This window comes from Ptychodera flava, chromosome 7, assembly GCF_041260155.1.
Source record: "Ptychodera flava strain L36383 chromosome 7, AS_Pfla_20210202, whole genome shotgun sequence".
Taxonomy (NCBI): Eukaryota; Metazoa; Hemichordata; class Enteropneusta; family Ptychoderidae; genus Ptychodera; species Ptychodera flava.
The window spans coordinates 1,662,894-1,683,619 of NC_091934.1; the positions used below are offsets into that span (position 1 = coordinate 1,662,894).

General features: G+C 38.5%; 2 protein-coding genes across 7 annotated transcripts in view; one reads left to right on the forward strand and one right to left on the reverse strand.

Annotated features, from left to right (window-relative positions):
- LOC139136545 (F-box/WD repeat-containing protein 7-like) overlaps positions 1 to 7,733 on the reverse strand; it is a 33,815-nt gene extending 26,082 nt beyond the window's left edge. For all 4 annotated transcript variants that reach the window (XM_070704272.1, XM_070704269.1, XM_070704271.1 and 1 more), the window contains exons 1-3: positions 7,600 to 7,733; positions 861 to 1,173; positions 207 to 360 (exon numbers count right to left, since the gene is read on the reverse strand). In XM_070704272.1, coding sequence (XP_070560373.1) covers positions 207 to 360; positions 861 to 1,173; positions 7,600 to 7,707 — 575 coding nt within the window. In that variant the 5' untranslated portion in view covers positions 7,708 to 7,733. The remainder of the gene's footprint in view (positions 1 to 206; positions 361 to 860; positions 1,174 to 7,599) is intronic.
- LOC139136543 (DNA-directed RNA polymerase, mitochondrial-like) overlaps positions 7,680 to 20,726 on the forward strand; it is a 184,982-nt gene continuing 171,935 nt past the window's right edge. For 2 of the 3 annotated variants that reach the window (XM_070704265.1, XM_070704266.1), the window contains exons 1-3: positions 7,903 to 8,121; positions 16,765 to 16,866; positions 17,736 to 17,777. In XM_070704265.1, the coding sequence (XP_070560366.1) occupies positions 7,971 to 8,121; positions 16,765 to 16,866; positions 17,736 to 17,777 (295 nt within the window). In that variant the 5' untranslated portion in view covers positions 7,903 to 7,970. Of the gene's footprint in view, positions 7,788 to 7,902; positions 8,122 to 16,764; positions 16,867 to 17,735; positions 17,778 to 20,726 lie in introns of those variants that run through there. The other variant, XM_070704267.1, reaches the window with a different exon arrangement.

A 20,726-nucleotide genomic window follows, 5' to 3' on the forward strand; every position in this document is an offset into this window, starting at 1 on the left:
TATTTTTTTTCATATTGTAAACTTTTCAACATAGTACCATCAGTCAAACTTAAGCAATCAAATGCCTACTTTCAAATAAGAAACTTAACCATCCTACATATCCTTGTGCTCTTACGTCCTGAAGTAGAGATTTGGAGAAAAGGGTCAAATCACATTTGTATCATAAATGGTTGACCTTTCAATGACAAATCTTATAGAAGTTTCACCTTCCAGTTACAATGAAGACTTCGTCGCAATCCACACATGTGATGACATCATTATGGCCTTCCAACTCACGCACTGTGAACTGAGAACTTCTCCAGAGCTTCTGAGCTTCTATCATTAAACTCTGTGAACTGACTATCTTTGATTTTGATTCATCTACAAGAGAAGTAAATTTAATGTCACTATTGTGTTGCCTTTCAACATATTTAAGGTGCTCTTTCATAGGACTGCCTAATAATTATGTTTTTCTAAAGCACAACTTTTATATTGTGATTAATTTTGAAGAGGAAATGTTTCAGTATCTGAGATCATCTCAAAAACATCATGACAGGCACATAATGACAAAACATCATGACAGGCATATAATGACAAATTTACATGCATAAAATGACAATTGTCGATGACAGATCATCTAAATTTACCATACATTTGTAAGCATTACATTTGCAAGCATTATATTTGCAGTAGAACATATTAGATTTCTTTCATGGGTATATGTCTGTCCTCAATATATTTGCCTGATGCAATCACAAAGCAAAAACAATGCATTATTCATATCCAAAGAGAATGCATATTCTTGACCTAATATTTGAATCAATCATTTGATGTATGGATATTTCTAAAACTACCTGAACTTCAGATATATGTATGTGTACCTTTGAAAACTTGAGCAGGATTGTCCTGGCCTGTTTGATACTCAGTCTTGGCAACCTTTGCTGGCAATATTTCATTTTCTTGACTGTCTATTTCTTCAGGTTTTATGATTCCTTTCCTTTTCTCAGGTTTTACAATATCATCACTGTCTCTAGTGTCTGTAACATGCTGTGGAGTTTCTGCTAGCGATTGAACATCGTTTTCATGACCTTGTTTTTCTTCATCAGTTGAACTTACATTTGATGCATTTGGAGATACTGTGATATGACTTAAGATATCTTGTAGGGAATTCCTGATATTGGATTTTTTTAAAACCTGTAGAACAATTATGAAAAAGTGTCACATATCATGCAAACTTATTGTTAACCTGTCCTTGCCACTAATCAGTTAGAAATCATCACTCTTAACACTCTTAAATAAGCACTCTGAAGTTATCTCCAAACGCAGACATGGGAACAAATTTTACTAGTGTGTGTGTGTGTGTATTACTATAATTAGTTTCATACATCTTCATACTTTTTGTTATGGCACTTGCATGTGATCTTTTAGGTGTTATCATACATGTATACCTACATTCATGTGCCTGAGTAAGGTTATAGGGGAAAGCGCCCTCACATCCGTTCATTTTTTTACCTATCACATCCCCTCCCGGCGCCCAAATTTGGATGAATGCATCGAATTCCAGACCTACTTTTGTATTTAGAAGGTTTAACTTTAAACAAAAGTGCGCAAAATTCAAAAGTGGGACAGGCACACTGCATCCAAATATGGGCAATCACATGTATTTCTGAACTACCTTGATTCTGGTTACTACACACGCGTGTGCGTTGCTATCTGCAAAATTAATGTTCAATTCATACACAAAGCCAGTGCGTGATTAGGAAATGTCTGCTTGCTCAGATCGTAGTGGCAAGTGGCAACAGTTGGTGACATCGACAGGTGACATCAGTTGATATTTCTAAATTCTAGTGAAATCCTGCATATACTGAGTGTGTGCGTGTTCAGTGTAAACATGGACACAGAGATGGTGTAATTTACAATAATTTACATCACGTTTTTATCCTTCTTACACCTCTATTTCAGCCTGGCTTTCTGTTGGTCACATACTAATATGTTGCTTTGTGTGTTCTAGAATTTTGCAGGTAAACAAATGACATCATTATGTATGTCAATCCGCCACAGGAAGCGGCCATCGCTTTTCTGAAAAATTGACACAAATGGCGATGAATTTGATGATATCGCACACATTTTTATCTTGAAAACAATAATCAATATTATGTGAACAACATATTTATCATTCCATAAGGTATATGATAAAAACTTTACGGCCCTGATATGGCTTTTATGGACCTTGGTCGTACAGCTTACAGGCCCTCGCACACTCAGGCCCTTCAATGCCGTACCACCTCGGTCCGCAAAAGCCGTATCAGGGCCGTAAAGATTATTATCAGTCAGGCCTACCAGTATGTAAACACTTTCCTTATTCACTGACAGCACCTTAAAAGACATGCTTCAGTACATGTAAAGACATGCTTCACTAATCACACACAATCATTAATTTAATGTTCCATAGGATTCAATGGTAACACGTAATGGTAACTGCATAGTCATCATTTGACTGAAAGTGAACCAGAACTACTTTCAACCTGACAACCTTTGGGATTTAAAAATGTTCAAATCATGTTTTACATAGGAAATCTGGTTTTTACAAAGCAAAGCATAAAAAATTTCAATAAACCACACAACAGTATTACAGTGATTTAATATATATCAATGCACCGTTCAATGATGAAAATTGTTCTATTTTTTCAATAGATTATTATAAAACGTTCACATGAAAATTCAGCATATGATTGTCATTTGTGTGTAAACCTAAAAATCTGAAGCCAAAACGTTTGATACATTTTAAGGTATATCCAAAGAAGTCAGCAAATTGTGGGCTTGGCCTGTGCCAGCATTGGTGATCTCCACAAGTAGGGAAAGTTGGCTCATAGGATATGATTGCATTCTTGTAATACAAAAATTGTTTCAAATTCAGGGTATGGCTATTCATTTGGATAATGCAGCTTTTAGATGGAGGTGAACTGGTGTGTACTACAACATGCTGTTTAAGGGCAACCTGTAAATTCTGGAAACTACGTAATTCCTGTGTCATTACGTCATGCCAGAATCAATCTCACTACTGTGGAAAAGAGAAATAACACACAAACAAGAAGGCAGAAGCCTATTGTTGATTGGTCAATCACAGGTGAGAAGAAGTTAGCTAAAGAGCGTAACTCTCTCAAAATGTCCACACTAAGGTATTGCAGACCTGAGGCACTACACAAGACAACACCTTTGCTTTGAGAGTGTTCCAAAAACATTTCTGGCAGCCGCCATTACCAACTTCCGGTACTGGTGGCTCCAAGAAACACGTTTAATGTTTATGGAACGCTATTGACGTGTTTGAACAAATACCAAACCCCATAAACGACAAGGTTAGTGTACCCGGTAGTAAAGTGTTTACTCTTCAGTAGTGATAAATCGGTACGACCAAATGCAGTAATATGTGGGATTTCACATCAAAATGCCACACCACGTGTGGTGGGCTTATTTTTAACACTACAGATTCTTCAGCATTGTAGCGCTACTCACCAACCGCCTCACCGTAGAGCTAAAACTTTGCAGCTACCTCCATGGCCCAAGCACCTGCAACCACAGCGACTTGGAGTTGTTGTTACTTTACACCACAGACACTGGACAATCCATGCGCCTCTTGGTTCAACAGATGTTGCAAAGTAACCAAAAAATGTCCACAAAGTATATAGCTACTCACAGAACTGCTGTAGTGCAGCACTCACAGGCGAAGGTGAACTGGGTAGTCTTTAGTGTTATGCTACGTTTTCTGACGCTCTGTTGGACTTTGTTCTGAATGTTGGAACGTAGCATAACTCTACATCGAAGACAGCCTTGCATACGATATGCTGTGCATTCTTGGCATTGTACGCAGTGTGCGAAATTAAGAGAAAATAGCTTCAGGTCATAAGGGCCTGCACCAAGCCAAAGCTTCAGGTCCTTACAGAAAACTGCCGGTCCTCAATAAATGCAGATGTTAACGACCATTAAAGTAAACACTCTCTCGACTAATACTATGCTTTTGAATGTTGTAATACTTAATTTTTCATATCCTTTTAGGCCTATCAATACAAAAGGACTATTGTTCACATAGATTGCAGAATAGTGTAAGTTATTGCATCATTCAGCTACAATATCTGGAATCTGAAAAAGATCACAGCCCTCATCTTCCTCACTGTCATGCGCACACATTTATCAATATATTCCACCATGAGAGGGGGGGAATATCAGGAGAATTTGACGTTTATTCTGACCATGTCAAATCACCCACATTCGGACCATAAAATGGTGTCAAACACCTTGGGGCCAGCGAATATAGGCTCATGCACTGACTACGTGTGGGTGATGAAAGCCAGACAGTTTGTCTCTCATGACAGTCTATGGGAGATGATGTTCTCTACATGGCTGTGTAAAATTGTACACTACACCAGGGCATGTGATATTGTGATTTGAAAATGGTTGGCGAGCTGAAAACCACTTCTGAAATTAGCAAACGCGAGTGGTAGAAGAGTTAGTAAATAGCTGAGTACCCTGAAAACAGTCATGAGTAAGGGGAGTGTATGAATAATTTTTTTGATGCAAACATTGATCACTACGTCTTTTTTAATTGTAATGTAAAACAGAAGGAAGAAATTACTTGGAATGTATTTTGATATCACGTATGGTTTACTTTCAAAATTTTTCAAAAAATAAATATGCTTAAAAGTGGCCTCTGTTGCATTCATGAAGAAACAGATGAAGTTATACTTTTAATTAAAAGAACAAGTAAAATCGTAACTTTTTTTCTCTATTATAGAAATTTCAGACAACTTGAATGGCACACGTCGCCACTCTCGGAAATGAATACATATTTTCTGATTGAAAGGTTTTGACTGAGCGATTGCTGGGTCTCATCGCCTTTTAAAATGATTCTGAAAAGAGTGACACACACTCTATACTGCTGAAAACGATCACGACACGATCAGTAAATGATACCGTAACATCTTAAAAGACGTAATTTTTTGCGATATTTAGGCGTACAGCCCTTGATGACGGTGAGTTTTGCATGCCTGTCTTAAAACGGTATACATCGAAACAATTTGAAGCCCTGCTCTCGGCCTCTGAGAGTATACACGACAAAACTGTTATGATAAGGCCGCTCTGTTTTATAAAATGTACACTTGTTATCACGTCGATATATCGTGCAAACAGTCGGTCTTGTGAACTTTGGTTGAAGACCAACGAGCAAGATGTTCTAGCGGTCCAGAAACAAACGTAGCGAAAGGTGAACTTGACTGTCGACTGCAGGTAGCACTATCGGGTTGTCGTGTAACATCTTATCCTTGTATTGGGCGTAGTTCAAAACCATGGAGGTAAAAAAATACCTCCATGTTCAAAACCAAATATGTTTAGGCAACAGCATTGTACTCGTAGTAGGTTTTTGTCTTAAACTCTTCTATGAACCGTTTATGTTTTGAACGCGTCACTTGAAAATATCAAAGCAAAGAAAACGGAGTCAATTTGATAAAATGAAGGGATGTATTATGTACATTTGTGTAATTGTAAATTCCAAACACTTGAAGCGTGGAATTAGTGAAGTGATACTGGGTGTTGTTATCATATGGCACAGATATGCTAAAATTACCAGGGTTACACTCATAGACAAATATTATTATAATATTGTATCGCATTGTTGCACCAAAATAAATCCATTCCATTGCTAGAATTTGCATGCACGAACGAAGTTCATACTGATCTGAATGTAATCACCTGCACCGTGCTAAGCGCCGCGATCGGAGGGATTAGACTCCGTAAATGTAAAACGTTAAAAGACACAAAAATTACTATGTTGCGACATTGTCATCCCTTCCCCATCTGGCGTACCATAGATCAAATTCTCCACTACCAGGACACAAAGTGCGATCAATATCCCCTGTTGCCCCGCACTCCAGCGGTGGAAAACATTGATACTGTAGGTGCATGACATTCAAGTCTGAATCATATGATTCAAAGTTAGTCATTATCTGCATCTGTTACAGGTCTTGACGGAGAAATTTTCATCATCTATTCCAAATTCCAGTCGGTACTAAGGACCGACATGTTGCTAAAAACTTTCGGCCCGACGGGAAATCTGTGGGTCTCGGACCGTCGGACCGACGTTAATTTCGCACACTGATTGTACGGCCTCCCACCCGGGAACACACAGCATTGTACGCAGGGTCACACCAAGACTACCCCAGTCCGCAATGCCCGTAGCTGCTCTATGAGTCTGGGATGCATGAATGATGATGCGTACAACGACAAGCCAGATGAGGCACCTGCACAGTAACTGGTCAACTGGACACGTCAACTGGACCCCAAGTCAACTGGACCTCTTATAACCAAGTCAACTGGACCCTTCACCCAAGTCTGGAAACTTGACTGTGGTGTAACTGGACCCTAAAATATTTTTTTACCAAAACATCCTTGCCCTAATCCTGTGTATTTTTGAGGTTATGATACCCTAGCAGTGACATTCTGGGACGTGATAAACATAAATCAAAACCAACTCATAGAACTCTTTATTTTCATCGAACAGGTGAACAGGCTTATATGTAAACATGAAAATTCGGTGAAACTTGTGTAAGTTAATCCTAAAATACAGATAGATTGCGTATTGGACCCGAACTAGCGTGATAGCATATACATATACTTGTATAAGTTCCGATTCAGCAACCTAGCAGCGCAGTTACAGACAATTGTGTTGTAGGCTAATACATGTACTACGAATATGGGTCCTGGACATAAGGAAGCCTGGAAAAATGCCTTGTCAAAAAATAACAAATTAAATGTATACTGTAGTATTGCAAACATGTTTAAATGTGAAAATTATCTATCACTTGTTAAGTCTCCATTTCACAGAATTGCTTTGACAAAGGCAAGAATTTCTGATCATACTTTTGCAGTAGAAATTGGTCGTTTTAAAAACATTCCAAGACATCTTAGACCTTGTACCTTTGTCATTCTGGTGTTGGTGATGAAATCCATTGTATTTTATTATGTCCAAGTAAACCAGCACAAACTGTACGAACAATTTACTTAGAAATAATTTTTAACATTCAGAACCAGCTAAAATGCTTTGTCATGTACTGACAGTTGCATTGTTCATGTTGTTGCAAAATACATGAATGAATTGTTACAGATTTTCAGACAGAAAGTTTAATCACTTCTGAGCTAATTTGAATGAAGTGAATCTGAAAACTTTTCAGTGTTATACATTTTCTTCCCCTTCTCTCTTTCTTTCTGAGCCAATGTCATTATTGTGAACACGGCTAATAAATAAATCTATGGTCATAGAAGAAACGGAATAAATCTCAACACAAGTTGACAAATGATTTGAACAGATAAAATGTTTAAAAGGTAGAGTTGTTTTAGGGTACGGTTGGGGTAGAGCACCTCCATGGGTAGAGTAACCATGCTCAGGCCTTAGGGTCGAGTTGTCTTGGGATCCAGTTGACTGGGGTCCAGTTGTCCAGAAACTAAGACACCCACGGGGCACACAGTCCATGTCGGCTACATAGACGATCTGCCGAGGCCCGACAGATTGTAAAACCCTGAGCTGTTTACTCCGCTGTTGTGTGTTTGTTTTTAATTTCAAAGAGCACATACTTTGCTTATTTCTTCGTCACTTAACGGTCGCTCAAGTCGTTCCAAGTTTTCGATCTGTCGAAGTTTCTTTCTGAGTTTCCGTATCTCATGCTCCATGGAAGTCGCCATTTTGGATGCCAATGGCTCATGGGACTGTAAATGTTTCGACATAATTTTGTGATTGGTCGAGAACCTCGCTGCTCACCAAGGTAAAGTAATCAATATAACGTTATAATGATAAAAGTCGTAAAGTTAAGTAAATTTATCTTTTCACGTGAAATAGAAAATAGGTTTCTACACATGAACTTTGACATCGGGATGAACGTTGACATGCCACGGCCTACAGACGACATTGATGAACGCATACGATAATCACACACGCGTGCACGACCATGCTACATGCGTCGCGCTGCTCAAATATACTTGACTTCTGTCGGGTAGCTTCGCAAGGAAGACATTTATTTCAGCAATGTGGAGACAGCAGCGTGACGAAATGTTTAAAGTGTCACACGTTATTTCTGAAATCGTCTGTAAGTCGGACAGGTAAGATCACTTTCATTCGACTCAATGCGAGCAGCGGTTTGCTTTTCTATTTTTTACATCCATGCTTCGTTGAGTTGCCTGTGGGTAAGATTGTGGAGGGACCTTGCTACAGTACAGTACTACTGTTATACAGCAGCTAGGCATGTGGATTAACGGCGTCCAACCCAAAACCCAGGCGAAACCCCGAGCTACTGTAATGCAGCAAGGAGGGAGTGGGACTGTGCTGCCTTTGGTGTTGTGCCTAACTGAGGGAGAGGCAGGGCAACAATAATCCTTGCTGCAGTTCCGAAGCCCACAACTCTGGGCGATTTACCTCAACAATACACAAATCGCCGGGCATAGTTGTTGGCCAAGTAATTGAAGCAACAATAATCCTAGCCCAGCTATGTGCGCAACTAGTGGTAGTCCTTCAGGCAAAAGCTACGATTGCCACAACCATGGAGGTAGAAGGAGCCTCCATGCTACAACCAGAGTAATCCAAAACTTGCCCAATTCTACAATCACGGTTTAATATACCGGTACTCTACTACAGGGTAGAGTACAATACATGTTAGGGTCTGATGATACATAGACCTTCAAAGAGAATTTGCAGTTCAAGATGGTATGTCACTCCTAGTACAGCTTTCTCCGTTGATGAGGTTCAGCTGGCCATATACTTTGGTTTTACAAATTGTACATACTCGACCAGAACATGGAGCTTTTTAAAAATTTTGCCTCCATTGATCAGAAGTTTTCAGTATTATCTGATACTAGTATCAGCTTGCCGGTGGGAAGCATTGGAATCTAAGCAATGATGAGAAGTCTGCTGTATCTTGTGCACCTACCACATGAGAGCATGACTTTGCCATCCTGGACTTGCTTGTCAGAACCAAGCCTGCTGCATCATCTTTGTGTTATGAGACCCTGATAATGTGGTGTAATAATAAGACCAGAAAGAGGCTTGATGACGAAGGAGTCAGAGGAAAAGAAAAAACTGATGACATCTAAGTCAGACAGAATGCATCTGCTTACAAGCAGAAATACCAAAGCCGCATGAAAGAACTAAAAGAAAGAGAGAAAGCTAGCTGTACTCAGGTGAAAGCAAAAGGAACAAGAAAGTGGTGCAGAGAACAAAGAATTTGTAAGGAAAGTTGAACTCTGCAACAAAGTGCACTCAGTGTGGACCACTGTGGACGACCATATAGAATCTCAGTGCAAAGGAGCAATGGTCAGCGTTGATTCTCAAGCTATGTATCGTATCGTATCCAGTGTTCGAAATAATCGGTAGCAATGGTGGCATTTGCCACCAGAAATTGTCAATCTGCCACCAAAGTTTTTTTCTGGTGGTATTTTTTTGCCACTAAATTTTGGGTCATCATGTCATCGATCCTACGGCTTGAATGAAGGAACACTGAAGGAACACGCGTTGTCTGACGGCGGAAAAACTCATTAGCAAAAAAAACTTCAAACTGATTGCGACATTTTGGCATGAATGAAAACATAGCGTGAATTCAAACTTGTGATTGGCTAATCTCCATATCGATGACAGCAGCTTTTGTACACTTGACATGTTGTTGCCCTCTGTGATAGCCGCATATGCAGTCATACGACACAAGATAAAAGCATGTTGTGACATTTTGAAAGCAAAGCCAAACTGCAGCCTGCATGAATTAAATAATAATAAATACTTGCAATTCATTAGCCAGTACAGGGCTCAAAAATTCCTATCGCCCGACGCCCGTGGCTAGTGAATTTTGCGTTCGGGCAAGTAAAATCAGTATGCTTCCCGTCCGACGGGCAAGTGCACCAGCGGTTGAATTAACTAAGCTCTGGACAATTCAAGCTTGAAAACATATTTCATTAAGTCTGTACACGCCTACAATCATAGTAAGTCCTTCAACTCTCAGAAGTGTTTTCTGAAACCCTTGAAAATCCGCCCGACATAGTAAAATAATCGTTCTTGCTGTTGTAAAACACAAAAAGTCGTAAAAATAGAGTTTTGCGACACCTTCTCTCTGACACACGACATGAACTCACTGTTTTTTATGTGAGCCGTAAAGTGGTATGCTCTTGACAGTGGTTGCCATTCTCTTTGTGCAAGTGTATGAGTCGTGTGACTATGGCAAGCCAAACGTTGCAATATTATTGGAAACCTATTTTCTTTTTGCATAAAACATTTTCTTTGTGTAGAAAACCATTTTCTTTTTGTAATGGTCCATTTTCTTTGTGTAAAAATCTATTTTCCTTGCATAAAAACCTATTTTCGTTTTGAAAAATCCATTTTCTTTGTGTAAAAACTTATTTCTCTTTGTGTAAAAAAACATTTTTTGCTAAAAAAACCCCATTTTCTTTTCGTAAAAAACATTTTCTTTTTGTAAAACCTATATTTTATTTTTGTACAAAACATTTTCTTTTTGTACAAACATATTTTCTTTTTGTACAAACCTATTTTCTTTTTGCACAACCTTCATTCATGTCGAAAACCTATTTTCTTAATGCAAAACCTCCATTCATGTTGCAAAACGTATTTTCCTGTTGCACAACCTTCATTCATGTTGTGTTGTCTACATAACCTTCGAATAAAGATGGCGCTCTAGTGAAATGTGCTCTGGTCAAAGGTTATTTGCAGATGCCACTAGTAGATTAGCCCACCAGTCGCTTAGAATCTTTGTTTTTGACTTTTAAATGAATATTTTTCAACTTATTGAGTAATTAATTGTCCCCTATTCGTATTAACTGTTTTAATTTACGTTGCGGATATAGTTTTTACCAGGCCCGGTCACATGATCGAGGGACACCGCTTTGGAGAATGACGCGTACGGTCACTCCCACCTACAGCCGGGTCACATGATCGAGGGACACCGCTTTGGAGAATGACGCGTACGGTCACTCCCACCTACAGTAGACTTGCTTCACCCCACGATCTAAGCGCAAGCCTACCTAGCGCGAGGGCAGTGCGACATTGCACATCTAATGGCGATATTTGATATGTATCGTCTAGTATCGATGCTAGAAAATATCGATCTTAGAGTCTGGTAGGCGATAGTTTAATATGACCGCTTAGAACTCGTTACATAATACGATTTATGATTAATATCGATACTATCCGATACTATGATCATCTAGTATCGTCTAAGTATTCCAACTGGACGATACTTTATGACGACTTTGACCGGGTCCTTATTTATCACGGATTTTTGAATTCTGGCATACTAGAATAATAAAATACTGAAGAAAAAGATGGGTCACCATGCTTGACTTTTTACAAATGTACGATGAAAGTAATTGTTTTTCATGAATTCGCGTAAAGCAATATATAAAACCATTCATTGCAAGTTCATGCTGTGAATGAAAGTTTCACATTCTCATCGTACAATGACAAAAGTAAAACTTTGAAAAGTAAAGACTTTAAATGAAAAGATGTGTGACTAAATGGAATCATTTTTACCAAATTTGCCATTATCACATCCAAAATTTCAGAGATGAAATCGTTAATTTGATGTACTACTTGAACCTTCCAGTATTGTCGATTTAATACAACTTTTTTAAGTAGCATCTCAGTCATACATGTCTGGTACTTTTGAAAAAAATCGGTCACTGGGTAGGTCCCTGTGCTCAGTATTTTCATAATTTGGCAAAATGTAGAATTCACAGTTTGCCTCTCTCTTGTGTGCTCTTCAGGTGTCATTGACCTGGCCAGTGTTAGAGTAACTCAGGTCAGCCTAGATTGATAAATCCAAAAGTCCACTAATGCATTCAAAAATGAATCAATTTACACTTGCCATAGGAATATGGCTCTACAAACTGCTGATATCAGGTGGTGTCGAGCATCAGCGAGCGGAACTGCGCAAATGTTTATTTTGTCTGGTCGTACATCCCTAATAAATATACGGCTAGATGATAATTTGAGGGTGCCCCACCCCCCCCCCCACCTGCCCCCCCTCACCCCTCCCCCCATACCCCCCCCACCCCCCCCATCCCCCCCCCCCCCCCCCCCCCCCCCCCCCCCCCCCCCCCCCCCCCCCCCCCCCCCATTATTTGTGAACGCAGCTTTACGCAATGGCACTTCTCACGTAAAATTAAATCAAGACAAATTTTGCTGGAATGTATTTTATATTATTACGCCATTATCAAGCCCACTGACTTTTGGTAAGTCTAGCGGCTCTGCTACGCGAGGTCAGAGCATTAAATGACAGTGTCGTATCACTGTATAAGCCACGGTCCCACTGCCACGGTCCATAGGAGGAGGGACCATGTTGCGCCAACCACACACCTCCTATAGGCTTTATCAAATCGCTGACATGGTTGAAAAAACGATAACCATGCTGCCGAAGCCTCGTGGAGACAGCCTTTCTGACATGTCCCACTGTGAAACTATCTCTTTCAACGTAATGATAGAGTCATTTGACTTCAACACTTGAGATGAGACGAAATTCTCGCAAAAAGTTAAATAATGACGCTAAAAGAAATAATTATACCGTGCACCGAACGGTGTGCACGGACACAGTCCCTCTATCCACTGTGGCACGGAACACACGAAACCTTGACCACGCGTAACACATCGTCCGCTCGCACGGGTCCGTTACTTCGACTAGCGTCTCCAAATAACAACCTCATCGGAGAGCATCTAGCTGCCCTGACACGAGACCTTGGCAAGCGAAGATGCGCATAGAAGAGCCGACCAGTACTGCGGTAACACAGATAGCACATAACTGGTGGCGTCTGCAAATAACCTTTGACCAAAACGCCATAGTTCGAAGGTTACGTGACCCTATACGAATGACCGTTTTGGAATACAAGCATAGGTAATACTTACAGGAATGAAAGTTTTACAAACTTGCGTATGTTATTCTATTAATATAGAAGAAGATATTTCAAATAAAAATAATACATTTTTAAAGAGAAACGTGAGTTGGACAAGCACAAACAGATGTGACACGTGACCAATACGAATGGTCGCTTTGGAATACTAGGATGGGCTCTGCAACATGAATGAAGGTTGTGCAACAAAAAAATACGTTTTGCAACATGAATGAAGGCTGTGCAACAAGAAAATAGGTTTGTACAAAAAGAAAATAGGTCTGTACAAAAAGAAAATGTTTTGAACAAAAAGAAAATAGGTTTTACAAAAAGAAAATGTTTTTTACAAAAAGAAAATGTTTTGTACGAAAAGAAAATGTTTTTTTTTTAAAAGAAAATGGTTTTTTTGCATAAAGAAAATAGGTTTTCACACGAACAAAATGGGTTTTTAGACAAAGAAAATAGGTTTTCATACAAAGAAATGGGTTTTTACACAAAGAAAATGGATTTTACACAAAGAAAATAGGTTTTCATGCAAAGAAAATAGGTTATAACACAAAGAAAATGCATATTCACAAAACGAAAATAGGTGTTTGCACAAAGAAAATGTTTTGTATAAAAAGAAAGTAGTTTTTTCTAGAATATTGCAACGTTTGGCTTGCCATATTATGTGACAGTCGATCAGCTTCACGCGATAGTGTAATTGCACCATGTGCTTTGTAAATGGATGTAAACTTATCCGAAGCCATGGATCTCGGCAATACTTACTGTTCAACGTAAATCAACACCCAGTTGAAAAGTACAAGTTTACATCGTAGTCGAAACGGGCTCAGTCGACCAAGGAGGCCACATATTGCAGCTACGTAGTGCATGAGATGCACACAGTTTCAAATTACGTGACCTTGGTTGTTAGGGATCGGCTCTCACTTTATACAGAAAACAAATCTGCACTGAAGAGTAACGAAAAACGAAACTTGAATCTGCTCTGTTGACGAATACATTTCTCAAAATAACACTTTGAAAGACTGCTGTGCTCAGTGAGCAAACATGTAAACAGGTAAAAGAGTTGCAGATGTACATGTGCGTATGCATTGGCAGATAAACACTAGCAGAGCAGTTGTTTGTGATCTCAGCTTGATAATAAAGAGCAGCAGCCAGCCATGCACATTGTAAATCACACAATCTTATTACTCTTATGCAAAGATTTTAATTTGGATTAGGTTGTGGAAAAATTCCAAATTCAAAGATGTTTTCTAGATGGCCAAATCTACAGAAAAGACTAAAGTATTCTCACATTTCTTCTGCGACATTTCAGATTTGGTAATAGTCCTTCATTTTAACAAGATGTAGTTCATGTTTGAATCTGTTTTTTCCCTCTTTGAATTCACTTCATATGGCAAAACTCTTGCTCTCTGTTACAATTACTGGTACAGTTATTAGAAATTTAGGGCAAGTAATTTTTCCTCTCGGGCAAGTAAAAATGAAATTCACGTGTCCCATGGTTAGTAAGTTTGAAAATTTTTTCGAGGCCTGCAGTATGGATTGACTTTTTGTGACGTGTACTCACCATATTTTCAAGAATTTATAAATTAGAATGAGTATGTGGCAATGACAAAATGTTGTATTATACCGATCACATGATGTGTTAAACTGCCACCAGATTTTTCATAATTGCCACCAGATTTCATATCCGGTGCAAACTTTTGCCACAAGAAATAAAAAAGTATTTCTATCCCTGCGTATCTTTATTTCATCAGATGACAAAAAAATGACAAATATCAACAAGTCAAAGTAAAAAAAAATCTACAGTCTGATGGGGTCACGGAATATAGTTCTATCTCAACTAGTCTAGTCTGTGGCTCAGGAAAAAAGTACATCATAATGTAACTGAAGAATTGCGCATCTGTGTAAGATATATGTTCACAGTACAAGGGATGCTAAATGAGTACATGAAAACCGTTGGAATAGTGGGAAGAAAATATATACAAGCTTTGATTCTGGTGATAAATAGCTATATAAACAGTGCGTAAGAGGAGAAAATCTACTCTTTCAGCAATCACATGAAGGCAAACAGCATACAGTGCCATGGCTTGTTGACAACCTGAAGCAAGTCAGTTATTGCAGCACAGTGACCTGTGGTTTATTCCGCTTTGCGTCTATGCGCCCATAGACGTGTGAACATATGCCTGAGAAGAACCAAGTCAGGAAACCAATGGCTATTTCGTATAGGGACTAAGCCGCCATGTCATCTTCAGCGTTTGATTTTACTGTGAAAAGTAGCAAGTTCATCTACCATGTAACGGTCAATCATTCCCTATTCTGTGTTTCCTCTGGCTTCTGAAAATTTTTTTTAAATTTACGAATTGGGTATTGAACTTTTCATAAATTTTGAAATTCATAAGTAAACTTAACCGTTCCAATACGGAATATCATTCAATCAAATTCAAATTAAGTACAACATGTGCTTAGACAGAACTATTTTGAGGTTTGGGGCCTTCAGCTCTCAATCAACTAGCTGCTTCCTTGCATTCGTATATTTACGAATCAACAATGAAAAAAATTAGTAAATCATCTAAAAAATTAGTAATTTTACGAATTTGAGAGTGGCAGAGGAAACACAGCTATTTAATGTGTAGTAATTTTGTTCTTGAAACGTACACCAAGAAAAAGAGTCTACAAAAATTGAAGACATTTAGATCGGCATATACGCTAAGGAGATCAAACATGAACACAAAAATCGTTGCAAGTGTTACAAGGAAATGCTGCTAACTATTCATATAGGGCAACACTCACCCGAGACAATGTACATTTCTGCTCACTGTAAGATGATTTGGACTCAAAAGGTTTGCTGATTTTACACGAAAATGGCTATAAACTGGCTATAAACACAGAACACTGCATTCAAAAATGGCGCCCAACACTTAGTTGATGGCGTCGCTACGGACTGACGTAATGGTCACGGTGATTCACACCTTTGACAATGGAAATTAATCCGTGTTGCCAGACCGGTGATAAAGGTACTGTGATTTCATATTTCAATGGACGGTGCATCAAAATTTGTTCAAATTCATTTGACTATGAATATCACAAGCTAAAATGTAAGGCCCATAGATGCTATTAAATATCTTGTACACACTCATTCTGGCTTGCCACATGTAATAATTGTGAGGAAAGTGTCCTTGACGCTATTTTTATTACTATTATTAGTACAATATTATTTTATTAGATCTCTGTTGTCCATCTGTAAGCATTGTCAGTCTTGGTTCAGAGGCTGGACAAGGTCACTTGTTCGTAACTACTGACTGTTCTCAATAGAAGTTTAATTTAATTAAATTGCTATTTCTTGGCACAGACGGTTCAAACTGCCAACAGTCATTGTTCCCCACCACAAACGCTTGAATTTCCTAAAAAATTGTCTTCTAGTCACATTAGACTTTGAATATAACCACAGAGTTCGATCGGCAGCAACTTCGCGCTGACCGCTTGGTAGTCTATCTGCGTTTTTGCGGCCGGGGAAAACTAAAAAGTGGCATTTTCTGGAGCGTGTAGCCGCGTGTTGCCTGTTTGGTGTCCACTTACACAATGAACACCGCCATGGCTTCGCGTCCTTTTAAAGGGAGGCTCCGCCTTTAAAGCTCAACTGTATTTGATCAGTTGCTAAAAGTGGAATACCAGACAGAGTTGTTGAACCACTGAATTTGATACCAGTCTAAGGAATAACCAACACAAGAAATGGCTGTGCTCAGCTGTACGTTCCAGCTTCAGTTTCATTACTCATGATGACACTTATCATATTCTATACTTTGTTTTTTAGCTTTATGACAGTTTTTATTGAATATTGAAACTGTATTTTGTTATGGACAGGTGTAAGAAATGGCCATCGAATGGCAAGAAATGATATCCGTGCAACTATATTCAAGGAATCTTACAAGTCAATATATCAAGAGAAGAAAAGATTACTTCAAGGTATGAAGTCTTACATGGATTTATATTTAGCAGGGATGTAGAAAATAGCCAGCAGCTGGCAAAAACAACCAGCTGTGAAAAAAGTTGGGGTAAACAATCAGGACATCTTGCACAAACTTAGTGTGTACAGACACTACTTGTAGCCGCCTGTACTTTTATTTTTGCCACCTGTGACCAAAATTTTCTACATCCCTGTTTAGTTAATGATGAATGTCACTTTAGCAAGATTTTCATAGATACCAAAACAATGTTTACTTTTCCCTGCAGGGTTTGTGTAAACATTGGTTCAGTATTATGTATATTTCAGTCAATGATATCGACCATTCATGAACCAGATATGAACTGAAAATGGTCACGTGTTTCATTATATGTTGCAGTTGTGTGTAATTTAAACTTTGGCTACATATGTATGTACATGTTTGTAATTTCACTGAAACTGTTATGATCAATATCATGAACAAGATTCACCACAGATTAATTCTGAAGTTCTTTAGGTATACAAATATGTAGCGAGCTGAAATGAAAATGTGAAATTTCTTTGACTGCTGTGATTGTATCACCACTTATATAGCAAGTTTAATTGCCACTGGTCAAGTCCTTCAAGCTATATATGCCAAACTGTGAAAGCTCATTAGATATGCAAATTATAAATTAACTCACATGAAAATGCAAATGACTTTCAATATTGTTTCATGGAGCCTATGTCGTTATTGATGATATGTTTACTCGTTGTGTGGCAATACTTAGCATTAAATTTGTTCTCGTGAACAAAATTTTAAGCAACTATACAATCATTTACTTCACCAGAATAATTTTATGTTCTTTAAAAACTTTCATCACTTCTAAATTCTGTCATTTGTCTTTTGTAGCTTTAGAACGCAGAAAAATGCAGTTACAAAAGATTGGAAAAGGTAAAGTAGTGCATAAACAAAGCTGGTCAGTCATGTTTCAGAGATCTTTTTGTACAATGAAGTCTGCATGGACTGAAGGGAGAGAAACTTATGCATTTGGCTGCGTAAGTCAGTCTTTTTGGTGCATGTCTACTTGTAGTTATGTGTCCATCCATCCGTCATTGTTTCTCAAACATGCCTAGATCAATTTAATTGAAATTTGGGCCCAAGGACAACATAGAAGGGTACGTTGTTCCTTGCTTTTAAGCCATTATTTGTGTGAAATAATAGAAGGAAGAAGAGCTGATTTAAAAAGTAACTGAACCAGTTTCCTACATACCAGCATGCATGTCTAGTAATTTCAGAACATGATCCATTATGGCCACCAGGCAGCCATTTTGCTTCAATTTTTTGGACATTGACTTTTGTCATACATTTGTTCACTTTGATTTTTTTTTACGGTAACATCAAATACATTGGCTGCATGGCGGCCACTATGTTACGATTTTTTCATGTTTGCAGCCATACCTCAGACATGTATCAACCAATTTTATTCAAATATGGTACAAGGTCATATGCTTTGTCAATTGTTTTCACAAACCAATGCAAAATGGTTGTCTGGTGGCAACATTACGTTTTTTCATGTACAGTGCAAGACATGTAACTCAGACACATTTCCACCAATTCAAAGCTGGTACAAGGACATTGACCTATGTCATACATACGCACATCAATTTTTTTCTTGACATGTAGCAGTATCATGTGAATTATTGAATTTTCGTAAATAGGCTGATATATCAAGAAATACTGCATCAAATTTCATGAAACTTTGTACAGATGTTAAGCTCACATTGCTTTAACACTTGAATGAAGACATTTATCAATTTCATGTTAATTAATTTGTGATTGCATATGTATAATGAACTTTCCTGATTAGAGTGATATGTCCACAAATACTTATCAAATTTGATGAAACTTGGTACAGATGTTAATCTCATAGTGTTGTAAATACATTTCAACAACACTTAGCGGTATTGTTTAAATTAATCTGTGCTCTCGCTGTCGCTCGTAACGTTCGTAAATTACGAACAAAATTAAAATTTACGAAAAAAAATAAATGTCTGATCGGCCATTTACGAACAATTTTGTTATTTTTGAAGCCTGATTTTCGGTCAAGATTATGAATTCCAGGGAAATACTGTCATATCTCGTCTTTCAAAAACTAATCTGCCCCTATATCATCGACACATGGTGATAGCCAGCTTCAGCTTTGGACTTTGACCTGTGATAACATGAGCATGCGAAAAGATTTCAAGATCCCCGGATCGTGTACTCTCATACCTGCATACCGGTGTAAGCGTGTCATACATTACGGTAGTTTCAAGACACCCTAACACTCACATGCTGTCAACTTTCCGAATGGTCGGTTGAAGCGGATCGAGGGAAGCAGGCAGTTACAAATGCTTTAGATAGATACAGTAAAAATGTAGTATCCTCAGCTGGGAAAGAAATTTTGTCATAAAAACGGCAACTGATATGAAAAAAATACAAAACAATGAAACCATCGAGAAGAGATCAAGAACAGTCAGCCTGAAAGAAAATCGAACTACAATCAAGACCGCGCATGGTTGAACGATGTATCGCAAAGTGTTTGTCTTTGCATGGAGGTGAAAGCGAGCCGGAAATCTTAGCCAGAAATCTTAGTTGTCATAGATTTGTCATTTGACAATCTGCAGATTTAATTTTTTTCAGTGAACTAGCCAATTTTAATAGGTTTCCTTCAAAATGTTTTACAAGAAACTCTCTCAGCAAATGTTATGAATACTGATAGTTTTCGTTGATGATCCAGAGAAATATTGTGCACAGTCCAGTGTTCGAAATATAAATCGGTGGCAATGGTAGCATTTGCCACCCAAATCTGTCAATTCTGCCACCAATTTTTATTTCTGGTGGTATTTCTGCCACTAAAGTTTGGGTCATCATGTCATCGATCCTACGGCTTGAATGAAGGAACACTGAAGGAACACGCGTTGTCCGACAGCGGAAAAACTCATTAGCAAAAAAACAAAACAAAACAAAACAAACTAATTGCAACATTTTGGCATGAATGAAAACATAGCGTGAATCCAAACTTGTGATTGGCTAATCTCCATATCGATGACAGCAGCTTTTGTACACTTGACATGTTTTGCCCTCTTGTGATAGCCGCATATGAAGTCATACGGCACAAGATGAAAGCATGTTGTGACATTTTGAAAACAAAGCCAAACCAAAGCCTGCATGAATTAAAGAATAATAAATACCTGCAATTCATTAGCCAGTTCAGGGCTCAGAAACTCCTATGGCCCGACGCCCGTGGCTAGTGAATTTTGCGTTCGGGCAAGTATTAAAAATCAATATGCTTCCCGTCCGACGGGCAAGTGCACCAGCGGTTGAATTAACCACGCTCTGGACAATTCAAGCTTGAAAACGTATTTCATTAAGTCTGTACATGCCTACAATCATTATAAGTCCTTCAACTCTCAGAAGTTTTTGTCTGAAAACCCTTGAAAATCCGCCTGACATCGCAAAATAATCGTCCTTGCCGTTGTAAAACACAAAGTCGTAAAAATAGAGTTTTGCTACATGTTCTCTCTAACGTGCGCAGAGTGAACTCACTGTTTTGTATGTGTGCCGTAAAGTGGTATGCCCTTGACAGTGGTTGCCATTCTGTTTGTTTTGTTTGTTTTTGTATGATGGTAGACTTCATTCGATAGTGTAATTGCACCATGTGCTTGGTAAATGGATGTAAACTTATTCAGAGCCATGGATTTCGGCAATGCTTACTGTTCAACGCATTAATCAACCCCGGTTGAAAAAGTACAAGTTTACATCGTAGTTGAAACGGGCTCAGTCGACCAAGGAGGCCACATATTGCAGCTACATGTACGTAGTGCGTGAGATGCAGACAGTTTCAAATTACGTAACTTT